This window comes from Plectropomus leopardus, chromosome 8 (assembly GCF_026936395.1).
Source record: "Plectropomus leopardus strain MGB_pleo_1.0 chromosome 8, ASM2693639v1, whole genome shotgun sequence".
NCBI lineage: Eukaryota > Metazoa > Chordata > Actinopteri > Perciformes > Serranidae > Plectropomus > Plectropomus leopardus.
In genome coordinates, this window is record NC_142183.1 from 18,130,221 (window position 1) to 18,144,039 (window position 13,819).

Consider the following 13,819-nt stretch of genomic DNA (forward strand, 5'->3'; position numbering starts at 1 on the left):
AATATGAACCTACGTAACCGTTTGAGCGGACACTAAGCAAATGATTTGCATCTTTGACTTTTGATTTCACATGGGACACAAACGTCAGTCTCTAGGGTAAAATGGAGGAGACCAGTGAATTCTGAATTATTATGTCGTTACCATGTTTCATTTCCTAAACCTAACCTATGTAATTTTATGTTAAGTATATAATGTAATTCACTTGGTGGTAAGTTGTTGTTTATCATAAAAAAATGTTGTGTAAGATATGTTGGAAAAGTTGTGGGTGAGATTGGGTTTGTCCTAATTGTAGTTTTTGGAGAGCAGTCCCACATAATGAGTGCAATACTGTCAGATTTTGTGATTTAATTTGATGTGGATTTATTATACAAGTGGTAGATATCTGTTGCTTTTGTGTTTCTAAGCTATTATATTGGGAATATCTGACTACAAATTATTCCAGTGTTTCAGTGCTCAAAAGAACATTGCAGCTCAGTGAAGATCCTGCGGTGCCAGGACTGCAGAATATTACTAAAGCTGGCATAGTTCATGTTGCACAGAGAAGATCATTGTAGCATATGACTCAATAACAGATGAAATTGATAAAAAAAAAGGAGAAAAAAAAGATTTGATTTCTCAAAATCACCCAGCTATCTCTCAACCCACTTGCTACAATCACCTCCTTCTTCCATGTTCCCGCTAACTCATCATTTCACACAGTGGCATATCACCTCACACATAATAGGCTGCGCTGAAACAGCATGTACAAAAAGAAAGGACACACCCGCAAAAAAAATAAAATAATCAACAGATTTTTGTGGATGTTGAAGAGTCTTGACATCAGGCAGAACAGGGACATGTGGGGCAATGTTTTGGGGGATAAAAACCTAGCTGTTTTTTTATTTTATTTTTCTCTCCACATTTGCAACATGACAAATCACCATCTCCTCTGAACAGATTTATGCAGGTCTAGGTGTGCCCGCAAGCTGATCCTTATCTGAAATGGCAGAGCCAATCTCCCCTGATTCACTCCTAAGTGGTCCCTGTTTATCACTCAAAGTGGGGTGGTTGTCAGCCAAGTTCTTCTCTGTGCAGCTCTGACTTCTTTGCTATTTCTAGAGAGCAATAGTAAAATATAGAAAAAATATATATAATAATAAAACTCAAGGAGCTGTGGCCGACCAAAGAACAAGGTTGCAGCCACTTGGCCTCTCCTCCCTCTACATCTAAATATAACGGACTTCTAATCCAGTAACCCTTGAATCCGTCCCCATCTGCCTATTGTCTGGGTGGTTACCAGAGGGAGGGTTTTGGATTGGCTGGCTTGTTATATGGTAGAACTTGGCACGCATCTCCCTTGTTCATTTTATCTCTGTGTACATACTTCTCAAGGCAGTGTTTTATCTGGCTGAACGGGCTTTGTTTGTTCTTGATATCTCTTACCACAGCTTGTCTTTGCTTTATGGATTTCTGGCAGCTTCTTTAAATAAGTGATAATGCTCAGCAAAACACTCACCTTGACTCCTCGGTGTATGTTTGTTTTTGTTTGTCATGTTTGTCTTTCAACATTAATGTTTCATTCACATTAGTCACTCCCACTGCAGGCAAAACTTTTATTTATTTAAGACCCATTAATGGTATTTAATTGTAATTAATATTGCAGTCCTAAACGACTTAGTATTGAGTGCATCTTGAAATCAAATTAGGCTTTTCTTAACATCTGGCACCAACTTGAATGGCCTTGAATTAACAGCAGCCTAAAAATGAAGACACTCCCTTATGCAAAATGATTATGTCCTAATTGTCATGGACAGCTGTTTGTTCTAATAGATTCTGGATGCCATTGTTGGAGCAAGTTTCCAATAATTAGAGTCATGTGGAGAGGAAGCATGCTTTTTGTAGAGTTGCCAAGCTTTCATAAGTGGGCTCTTTCTTTTGCTGGAACCTGGACTTTTCTTTTTGCGTGCATCCTCCAGTAATTTGAGAAACAGCTGCCAACGCTGTTTGAGAACAAGTAGATATTTGGACTACTTGAAAGCGTGGGCAAACATGGCACACAGAGCTATATGATTTTGCCAACAAGGTATTCTCTCTGTCTTAGAAAATGAATAAAACCGCACGAGGAGTGGGGAAAAACATTTCTTCTCTGTACAGAACCTTAGAAATACACCTCATCATTTGGCAGCAGAAGATGTCACAACACATCCAGTGAAAACAAGATTAATTTCAAGGAGTCCTACATCATATATTTCTATATGGTTCAGGAATTAGTGCAGTGCATGTAAACAGACTCTTTTATTTCTTATTTAGAAAATCTGCAACAAAAAGCTCTTTTTTTTGAGATGTTATCTCACATGAGCTGAAGGTTGTTTTTTTTCTACTTGTGTCTTTGACTGCTTGCCTTTTTTCAACTCATTTTCTCTTTATTTCTTATCAGTTTTTACTTACTAACACACAAACACTCACACTCACAGTGATTTGTGGCCTGAGGATCTAGATGAATCAAGTAAATAGAATATTTAGCTAGCTGTTTCAACATCACAGCGTTGAAAACCACTCAGTTGTGCTTTCAGGGTGCTAATTGTGTGGATTTAGGTTAGTCAACCCTCTCTGATAGTTTTTAAATGAAGCTTTTCGTGCACTTGGTTTTTTGGCAGTTTGTCCTTTATTAGTGCCAGATTTTATTTTGCTCTGCCTCTCTCCTATTTCCTAAGCCTTATTTAGTCTTATCAAAGAACAATAAGTGCTTTATCTACACACTATAGTGGCTGAGGAAAAATATGTTCGCACAGAGACTTCACCTCCTCCCGAGCTTAAAGGAGCATGTGTTAATGATGTTTTTAATTCAAGACTTGCATATTGCTTTTGTTGCTACAGCGATGAGGAAAATCAAGATAGTAATTTGGGCTCCGGTTGTATTTGCTCTTGAAAAAAAGTAAAAAATAAAAAAATGTCCTATCAGTTTGAATAATGGGACGAATAAAATTCACTGCAGTAACCAAAGCTGAGGGCGTAATTATATTTTATGTGTTTTATGCTTCTATACAGCGTGATGCAGTATGATACTACTCAGGGAGTCATGTGAATGCATGAATTCAAGCTCTAGCATAAATCACTGCGACAATTTTACCGGTTTTACCTCAAAGCAAAGTAAGATCACCTCACTCCTCATTTTTGTTCTTTGTCAAACTTAAAGGGAATGATATACATATATATATATATATATATAAACAAAAAAAAACTAAAATAAAAATGAAATCTGTGGTATCTACAGATTACCCAGTGTGCCTCACAATATGAATGATTGCAACTGCGTGGTTTGTTTTCTGGAGGAATCGCAAACATGTTTGCAGACATCACTACACACACACACACACACATACACAACACACACACACACACACACACACACACACACACACACACACACACACACACACACACACACACACACACACACACACACACACATACACAGGATCTGTTTTCTTTTTTAGCTCCAAAAAGAAAGGTCGCAACATGAACTTCTGTAAACCACCAGAGAAATCAAAGAGGCCTGCACCTTTCAGAAGAAAATGCCCACACTCCTGTGATCCCCAAGACTTTACAAATCAAAGTCTCAGCCTCCACACTCTTTTCCACTTCTTTTGTGTCTAAACTGGGTGTGAGGGAAAACTAGGACAGAGTTCAACCTGTTAATACACATCCCATCTATTATCAGGACGGGAAGTCTCAATTATAAATCTTTTAGTCAGTTTATTATCTGAAAAGTAATTCTCTAGACTCAACAGGCCAGAAATCATTTTTGGGTTATGAGGTCGTCGTTTCAATTAGTCCCAGGGATGCAATTTTAGCATATTGTCCAACTGAAAGCAGGTAAAGTTGATGGATGCAGCGCTGGGTGTGTAACAACAACGCTTGAAACAATTAGGCAAGGATTTCCCTCGTAAATGTTGTCTCACTGTACTCATTCACCCATAAAAGAGCATTGTTGTCACCGTTCATGATGATATTAATATTCTTTGTTTGTCAGTGGTGGGCCAAAACTGTTTGTAGGAGCCAGGAGAACACCTATAAAGGATAGTTTCTTTAGGTTGCATGCATGCCTGGAAATGACAGGATTTGATTTGAAATATTTCTCTCTGTTGGCCAATAAAGGAGTCAGTGTTTTGATTAAAAATGCACACAAACAGAAAGTGTAGCAATATTTTAAGTTTCAAGTTTCAAGTTCAAACTTGACTCTTTTCAATACTGTTTTTAAAGAAAGGTACAGTTTCCACTTGTTACATGCATACGTTATCTTTTCAAAGTAAACAAAGCCAGTGAGGTTTATGTTATTTTTCCGTATAGGCAACAAAAGTACTTGATTAAATTTAGAGAAAAGATAAATTTTTAAGGTCAAAATGTGTGTTTCTAATGTAAAAGAAAAACAAAAAAAGGAAAAAAGTGTAGCAGTAACATAGATCAGCAGTCAAACTTTAAATCGATGATTACATCAGTATGGTGACTCACTAAGGCTTTTTACAAGGTTGGCTAATTCACTAATATAAAAAGAAAAAAAACATATTTCTCACTTACTTGTTTTGATTTAGCCCTGAAGTAGTTTTATATGCCCAGGTTTTGAGATTTCCGTCCTCACCTCAACACAATGGAGGGCAAATAAAATGCTTAAAGCATTGAAATATTACATTTTTAAAAATTCAGCAACAATGGGTCTCTTCAAAAGGAATGGCCTTGTTTGTCTGGACTGACATCATTGTGAACAAAATACTTTCTACTGCAAAAGTAGTTTCTATCAGAACTTTTCTCATTGTGTTTATCGAGAGCAACTTGATACTGTTTCTGGAAAGAAATATTGCTGTTGATTTTTAAAATAGCATTTTTCAATGCTGTTAGCACCATAAAATACCATTCATCTTCATTGTACTTGGGGTGGAAACAGAAATCTCAGGTGGATACATAGGTGTCCCCAGAAATTTTTCATAGATGGGGCCAGAATGGGCCTCTAAAACTCTTGGGGTGGTATGCCAAAACTAAACACCTTAACTAAATATCAGGATTTTGAGTATTCTGTTGTAGTGCATCGGCTAATTGAAAAGTGTCAATACGGGCAATTAGAGATTTGCCTATTGGTATACTCTGGTTTCTTATTTTACAGTTAACGTTATAATTTCTGTACTTGAAAAACTGTTTTGTAGTTAACATTTTGAGTTCCACAACAATCCTGATTCTTCTGTTATGTATCTATGCATCTTAAGTTAATCATTTTTCTTCAAATAAGCTGTTTGTTCTTTTACTTAAAAAAATAAATCTACAGCTTTTATTTTGAGGACATTGATTGTAAGGAATCAAACTTTCACTGGGAACAAATCTTCTCAAGTTTTTGAGGGGCTTGTGGGTGCCCATTGAACCCTTTAATTAGTTAAAAGGACCCATTTGAAAATGGCCTTGCCAGTTGTTCCCTCACCAAAATGTAGCCTAAATTTGGATCATTATTTTGCCTCCTCACCAACAATCTATGCTGACAAGGTTGGTACCAATGGGTGATTTAGGTGATCTAGTTTCACAGGATACCACCACCTTTGCTCTAATCTTTTAAAGACAGTGCTGTCTGTCTCTGATTATTTTTCACCTGGTGGGGCAAGTCGGGAGGCCAGCAATTTATTCAGGGTGTCATTGCTCCCTCTGGCCCCCCATGGCAGCACCACTAGTACCCCTTTTCCAACAACATGGAACCAGTTGTCTTGTGGTTCCCTCACCTAATTTTGAACTGTTCAGAGCATTTTGAACAAAAATAAATTGGTTTAGAAGGAGAATAGTTTGTTCCCAGCAGGAACCAAAAAATAGCTTCTTTTTTTCTTTTAACCTGGAAAAGTCAAGGGATGAATTGTCAAAAAAAAACATGCAGTGGTCACATTAATAGTCGGCCCATACTTGTTTTTTGAATAAAACAAAATTTGTAATGACAGAACTAAAATTCATAGGTCAGTGATGTAATGTGCAATCTTACTACTACTGTTAACGTTCACTGGTTACAGATCTTTGATTACAGTGGTTCAATATAGGTTCTCTAGATAGCACCAAGGTTCAAGAACTAGGCCTAACTTGATGGAAAATGGGTCTTTCTCAAAATCTGGACATTTGTAAATTTTGGTTGAACATACCCTTTATTCCACATTAAAATCTGTCTTAAGTATCTGAGTAGCTTTGCATTTTAGGGACCTTGACAAAGTGTTTTGCTTAATAATTAAATGGTGCGTCTTATTGGTATTCTTGAGCTCTTGGTTTATAGAATTAACTTCAGTCTTGAGGTGTGACCTGCACAACAACAGAACTGTCTCAGACTGTCTCAACATTTAATAATTGTCTATTTTCACTCACACTGCACTGCTGTACTTTTTTTTAAATAGGTTTTATTTCTTTTTACACTTTTTGGGCATTTTAAACAGGGGAGAGTTTCTAACGGAACATTTCTTGTTTGTTGGTGTGCTCCAGACCCAGCGCCGTGTGACGTTCCATCTTCCAGACGGTTCCCAGGAGAGCTGCAGTGACAGCGGGCTGGGAGACCCGGAGCCTAGCAGCACGGCCAGCACAACCCAGCCTCTTCCCCTCAGCTTCCCCCAGGAGGAGTACTATGAGCAAACATCACCTAACAGCCGCACCGAGGGAGATGGGAACTCAGACCCTGAATCCAGTGAGTACTGAATTTTTCCTCAGACTGTAAGCAAATCTGTTATTTCATTTTTTACATTTTTATTATTTTTTGTGACTTTTGAGGCTGACACTCCATAATGCAATTTACAACTTGCCATCTGTGTTTTTAAACAGTAAAATAATTTACTGAGATTACAAATGCGACTGTCAATGAAACAATACAGCCTGCAAACATTTAACAAGACACAATTTCCCATCAAACGACTAATAACAAGCTAGTTGCACATCAAATTTTGTTTGCTATACACCCTGTTTTGGAGGGTCATTCTTTAGAGAAATAGGACATCAGTTTTGTTTCTAAAAAGCTCAACCAAGAAAGAGGGCTGCAGCGTTCAGAGAGAAATAAATCTCAGTTACATGTTTTTATTTGTCAGTTTTACGTGTTGAGATTTAAAAACAGAAATCCTCTATCATATTAGAAAAGCAAATAAATTGGATTTGATCAAAACGTTGCCATGGGAGTGCAAAAGAAATATTAAGTGTGCAACTTGCACACAGTGCATTTATTATCCACAATTAATTTTGTAAGGCTGAATTTTTTAAATGCCGTCCACTGCTAGGCTGCACAACGTAAGGGGAATTATACCTCTGAAGTTGGAACTCTGTTGCTGAATTTATTCAAATGATTCACAAGACAGCTGTCACTGCATGGCTTACTGCCCAATGATGTTCTCCATAAAAAGCCCCATTGAACGCAGGGATGCACAACTCCTTCCTCATACATATACAACAGATTTTTTTTTAAAAAAAAAATCACTGCTGAAATAACTGGCTGAAGGGAAAAAGAAGTGTGCTTAAGACACACCACAGAGGACTCAGGGTTTTTTCCACTAGTGGTAGTGTAGATCCAAAGCCTGTGCACCAGCAGCATGCCAATGATGCTGCTGAAATGATTTTGCTCCACCTTAACATGAACAAGGCTATTCTGAGTCCCCTATCCCTGCCCTTGTCACATACCAACCCCACTCCTCTTGGAGCTGGATATTCTAGTCCTGGTGGGTTAGATTTCTTTTTTATTTTCTCGAGGTAACCCTACATCATATATAGCAGGCTGGATTGAGGTTCGGCACAGACCTTCACTCCTCCCGTGGCCTGTGTGTATCATTTCTAGAAATGCTTTAGCCATTGCATGGAGTTACCTGTCGAAAAAAAACCCAAACAAAACAAGTATGTGTTGTTTTCTTGTTTTTTTTGCTTCGATCCCACAGAAAAAATCTACAGGACAGGTAGAAATAGATTGCTTCTCATACACCCACGTGCAGTATAGCCATTGTGTCATATCTGTAAGTGAGACAACAGTCCTTGGTGCATCTGCCTTCCCAGCAGCTGCGCTGACAGGTCCGGGGCTCGGGTGTCAGTGTGAGTGTGATTGTGAATGCATTTGTTAGACATTAGACAAGATGGGTGACATCCTGCCGATGGCTCCCTGTTCATTTACATGCAAAGGTCCGTCCCATGTGTGATTTTTCTGTTTTTGATAAGGGGATATTGTAAGTAACAGCAAGAAATTGGCTGAACCCATATTCGCTCTCTCTCACACACACACACACACACACACACACACACACACACACACACACACACACACACACGCATCTTAACGCCAGGCACGTGTCTCACCACACATGCAAGCACATACATCTAATGATCAAACCTCTCCTTCTCCAGCTGTTCCCTATAATGTATTCACCACAGTGACAGCAGTGATTCATATATGTGATTCATTCATATACAGAGGCAATTGCTCATCATCTTATTAATATTCAGTGACATAAACATCTCATACTTCATAAACTTACTCAAATACCACTTATGTTACCCACTTTCCCTCTGGGGTGATATTTGTTGAAGTGGATTAGTTTTAGAGAGAAGACTGTGCTAATGTTGTAAGTGTGTGTGCACTTTTAAAAAATTGCTATATTAAAAATCAAAGTGAGAGTGTTAACAGAGTCTAATATAAGTAGTTGGAGCTTGAAAAGTAATTTCTGTTATTTGACCACAAAGCCCATTGTAATGCTCTGCTGTAGCCTTATCACACCAAATTTTATGTAATGTAATTCTTACTGATAACACATAAAGGCAAAAGCAGGCATCACCTGGTTGATATAAGTGGGTGTTGAGTGTTGTATGCACACCTTAAATGAAGTGACTTGATTCATTTTACATGCATATATATTATTACTTAAGAAATGTATGTAGAACTTTATGCAGCTTTCAGATATTTATTGCTTCTCTTTCCAGGCTGCTAAGAAATCCAAGAAAGTCCAAATTTAATATTTGTGTAATTTAAGTAAATACACTTTACACCCCATATTTTCTCACCCAAACCTAAGAAAGTTCATTTGCTTTTAGATGCTGTCGATTTAACACACGCTGACTTACGCACTCACACATCATTTGAAGACAGAGTGAAAGTCGCCTGACTCATCCGGCTCCATTTTCTTCTCCCCAGAAGTTTAAAGATAAACTCTGACTCTGTACTGCTCAGTTCAAAAAGAGAGATGGATCCTGTGCATGTTGACCGTCTCAGAGATGAGTGCGTTGGTGACAGAGGGGGGGCCTAAGATGGATTAGATATGGTTTTATCAATGAGCACCAGGCTGGCATGGCGGTGGCAATCTCTTATCATGTTGACTGAATTTGTAAAGCAGAAAGAACAAGGAGAAGTGGAAAGAGGGGAGAGGGGAGATGGAATGACTCCAAGTGAAGAGGAAGAAATAGAGCCAAGAGATTGAAAGACTCAAGCCGGTCGGAAGAGAATTTCAGGAGTCAAACGTGGTATTGTTTTGTAAAGGTGCTTCAGCTCAGACCTGAATGTCAACTTGCGCTGAATAATTGTCTGTGCCAAAGGCAAGCCATGTGGCCTTCTTATGACAATGAATTTCTCAACTCCTCTTTAAACCTGCATCTTTATTAGACCACCCACTCTTGAAATAAAGTTCATATGACATTTTATGTTTCTATTATTTATGAGTTAGGCGGCTGTTCATTTTATGGGCTCTTGCTTCCCCCCTCCAGGCTTACTTCACCACCCGCCATCAGTCTTTGTGCTGTCGCCTCTTTTGTCACACATTGTTCCAAAGGTTTTGATATTTCCTCCACTGTCTCGACAAATAGATAAAAGCTGCAAATTAATGTCATTAGCATGTGTGTTTTTAGGTCCAACCCCCATACGTCTGACAGCTGTTTTTTACAGAACTACACATCCAGAACAATTAGGCATGATGAATCGTACCTGTCCCTTTAGGCCAAATTGCAACACTTCATCAAAACATCAAAAACAGGAATGCATAATGATATGCAATGCAAATCTCTCCTTGAATAAGAAGGATGTGTTTCAGTTGACGTTCTCTCATATAGTGACTCAGTTTTCAGCACAGTTTTACAAAAGATTCGCCTTCTAGGCATCAGTAGAGACTGAATTTTCCTGGATTTACTAAGTGCACTGTTTAAGTGCAATACTAAAAGCCCCCAGTTGATGAAAATGTCTTTCTTGAGCCATCTTGTGTCCTGTGGATTTTGTTGTTGTTGTTGTTGTTTTTAATAGTAATGAGCATTGGCCTTGTTCTGACAACTCTTGTGATCAGTTAAGTTTTGTTGACATGGAATAATTAAATCTTGTGTTTTTATTTGTATGTATTTATAAATTTTGGGAAGCTTCATGTTGACTTGATGATGTCCTGAAATGCTTTTTTTTTTTCTCTGAATGATGGGAATCGTCATGTCACGAACGGCAAACAGAGCTAAGCCCTCAGACAAAGTGCAGCAAAGTGGGAGCAAATCCCTGAGTCTAAATCCTTCACATTTTTCAAACAATACACAATTTTGTTCTCCGGACGATTTGTAATATACTTATTTCTTTCTCCTGTTGTTGGAGCTGAGGGATTTAAGAGCTTGTGCTTTTGCCCACTTACAAGCAGCTCACTACAGGCAGTTTTGAAGCAGTGCATTAGTCTCTGGGAGAGACATGAAAAAGCCGTACAGTATAGTGCCGTATCTTAATCTGTGGCATATGGCTTTCAAATGACCAGCTTACACCTTGTCTGTCTAAGATCTAAATCTGCTATTAAAATAAGCCAATCCTTTTTAAACACTGCAAGTAGAATAAGATTAGAGTTTGCTGCACAGTATGTTATAAAAGCAGACTTTTTAAAAAGGAGAATTGCTTCATCAAATAACAGATTTCCACCAATGATTTTGTTTGATATTTAAATTAATTTTGTGCAATGTTGTGTCTGAGGCTTTTATAGCCTATATTATATAATTCCTGATGCCAGTGGACAAATAATCTGATTAAAGGCTTGCCGGGTTCATACTAAGTGGGGGTTGCGTTCCCAACTCTTTGATTTCTGTAGGTCCAAAATTTTCATAATAGCTCTCAGACTGAGTTTCCAGTTGACTGATTTACAACTGCCCTTTTTCATGTCTTTGGAAAAGGCCACTTGACTTGATCTAGTGTGCAGGGACCACTTGAATTTTTAATACTTCTCAAATCTCCAACTTTACCCATTACGTCTGGACGCCAATACCAAGCTTGCGCTGAGATTGGAATTTGACTGTCTAGACACAATCTGCCCATAAATAAAGGGATTTCATGAGGGAGAATGAAAAAAAAAAAGTTGGTCGGTTGTGGAACTCTGCGACAAAGCGGGACCAGCCTCTGTGCAAAACTGTACATTTTGTTGTACATGCCAATAGTTTAGCACATCATTATGTGATGGCAACAACGCCATAGTGTTCAGTACAGTTAGCTGCATTAATTATTCATATGAGTCCAATCTCAGTTTCACTTTGAGGGTTCTCATATGCAATTAGAAGTAATGAATGTGCTTCTTAATTACATTCATTTGTGCAAATTTCCATTCCCCATTGAATTTTTCTGTGGAAACATTGTGACACTGACCAATGGCATATCATTTGCAATGTGACTAAATCCATTCAGCATAGAACAATTAGCTGTAATTAGTGTTACAATGTCATCAGCGACCAGGGGGAAAGACTAAGCTGACATGCAAAGGAGAAGAGGACCCTTGTTCAGAGTTTAAAGTCCAACATGGCAGCAAGATCCAGATAATTGGCTGACCACAGGTTAGAAAGATGATGAACTGCTATATCACTGTGAGGCTTGATTTTTTTTCGTCAACTTTTAAGCATGTAAAGTTAGCTGAGCAGGCATTCTCTTTGATTTGATTTGCCCCTCTGCACATTTACACACTTAGAGCAACCTTTTACTCGTGCCAGCCCCTCTCATCATCTGCTGCTGACAAATGAGCAGCTTCACTGAAGTAATTAAGACTGAAGTGCCTTGCTTAAGGGTACGTTGCTGGTGGTTGTTGAGAAATGGGAGGAAGCATTTCTCATTCATTTCACATCATGACCTTACAAATTGTCATGTTATCAGAGAAATTCGGGCTGCGGTGTGTATATTTAATTCATGCCGCACATAAAATGGTAATGCAGCCGATTCCTTTTCTTGCAGTTATACCCACAATCTACAAGATAACTTCTTCAAACTCCTTTTTTTTCACATCATTTGCACCAGTTTGCTGCTCGCTATATATTCTCCCTCATATAAATAAATAAAAGCCTTTGTGCCTTCTGGCTCCCAGAACTTTTTACAGCTGCCCCAGTGGGCCTGCAACAGAGCTAAATGAAGCAACAGTGAGTATTAACCTACATAAATTGGACCTTTCCTTTTAAGATGATTTTAGATTTTTTTTTCTTTCTCCCCCTCTCTCTTTTTTTTTTTTGACCGCTGGGGGGTCTAGAGCTGAGTCAGAAGGGGATTTAGATGGACTCATCTGTATCCTTCTCAACCGATTGGGATTTGGAGGAAGTGCTCAGTTCTCAGAGGTGAGGTGGAGGGGAACCCTTGTTTTATCTGGTTCAAATGCCACATCAGTTGTCTCGGAGAGAGAGAGACGAGCTATTGATCTGGAGGAGTCAACTCAGCTCGCAGAAATCTCTCTCCACCCTCCTTCAAACGACTGAGGAGTGTCATGTTAGAAACCTCCTTTTCCAGAGTATTAGGCCCCTTCTTTGTTGCCCTGCCAAAGTCTTCTGTGAAGTTGAGACAGGAGCTTTCTGGTACAATCATCCCGATCGCAACAGGACAAGTTGGGAAAAGGATATTAAAGGATTTCAGGACAATCAGAGCATGGCATTTATGGTTATCATACCACTGTAAGTGCTTCAATGTCACAACCAGAAAAAAATAAATAAATAATGGAAGCTGAACATTATACTACAGTGCTGAGAGTAAACTAATTGAAACATGCAAGGAGTGTTCAGGCTTCAAATATTGGAAAAAGCACATTATGATTGACACATTTAGTATTTATTTCATGAGTATATAAATTTACCTTTTTTAACTAACCTGCGTTTTTTTGTTTTTTGTTTTTTTTTGGGATTTGATTCAATTAGTTTAAGGGATTGCATAATTTTTGAAATGAGAAACAGAGTTTTTTGTTGCTAAAGCATCATTTCAGACTTCTATTTCAGCATTTTTTTAATGCTCTAGCTTTCTTGCCCAGATAGATTTTTAAGGGAAAAAAAAAAACAGGAAAGTTGGCTGGACAGACCATGTATGACTGTCCAAAAAGTTGCTTCCTCTAATTTGCCCAGCAGCACTGTGACTTGAGTGGGCTTTTTAAAGACCTGTACAATTAAAATACCCATTCCGAAGTTGTTAACATGTTCAGAAAGTCTTATGTCTGGTTTGGGAAGGGATCAATAGCTGCCAAGTTTGATCGTGTCTCTGGACAATGTGTTCTGAACTCGGCAGGGATATAAAGAGACTTCAAACAAGGATGGAGGCTCAAAGGCCCCAGCCAGCAATTCACTTTGTTCCGTTTCACTGACTCTGTGATTCCTAAACTAGAATATGACTCGGACTGCATATTAAACCTATGAAATGTGGGGTTCAGGAGAGGTGAACTACTTTGGTTCTTGATCCTATGTAGCTGATATGATCAATAACAAATCGTTACAAACAACGCAGATGAAATGCAAAAATGGGCAAGCAATTTATTGGATGCTTATGGTGTTGTTGGCATATGATGCAAAAGGCAATGTATCAAAAATTTTTATCTGTGTTAGTTTATTCTGGTTGAAATCAAGCAGCCAG

At 38.4% G+C, this 13,819-nt stretch overlaps 1 protein-coding gene across 2 annotated transcripts in view; it reads left to right on the forward strand.

Annotated features, from left to right (window-relative positions):
• pcdh11 (protocadherin 11) overlaps positions 1–13,819 on the forward strand; it is a 152,421-nt gene that overhangs the window by 88,775 nt on the left and 49,827 nt on the right. For both annotated transcript variants that reach the window (XM_042493963.2, XM_088081017.1), the window contains exon 6: positions 6,475–6,673. In XM_042493963.2, the coding sequence (XP_042349897.1) occupies positions 6,475–6,673 (199 nt within the window). The remainder of the gene's footprint in view (positions 1–6,474; positions 6,674–13,819) is intronic.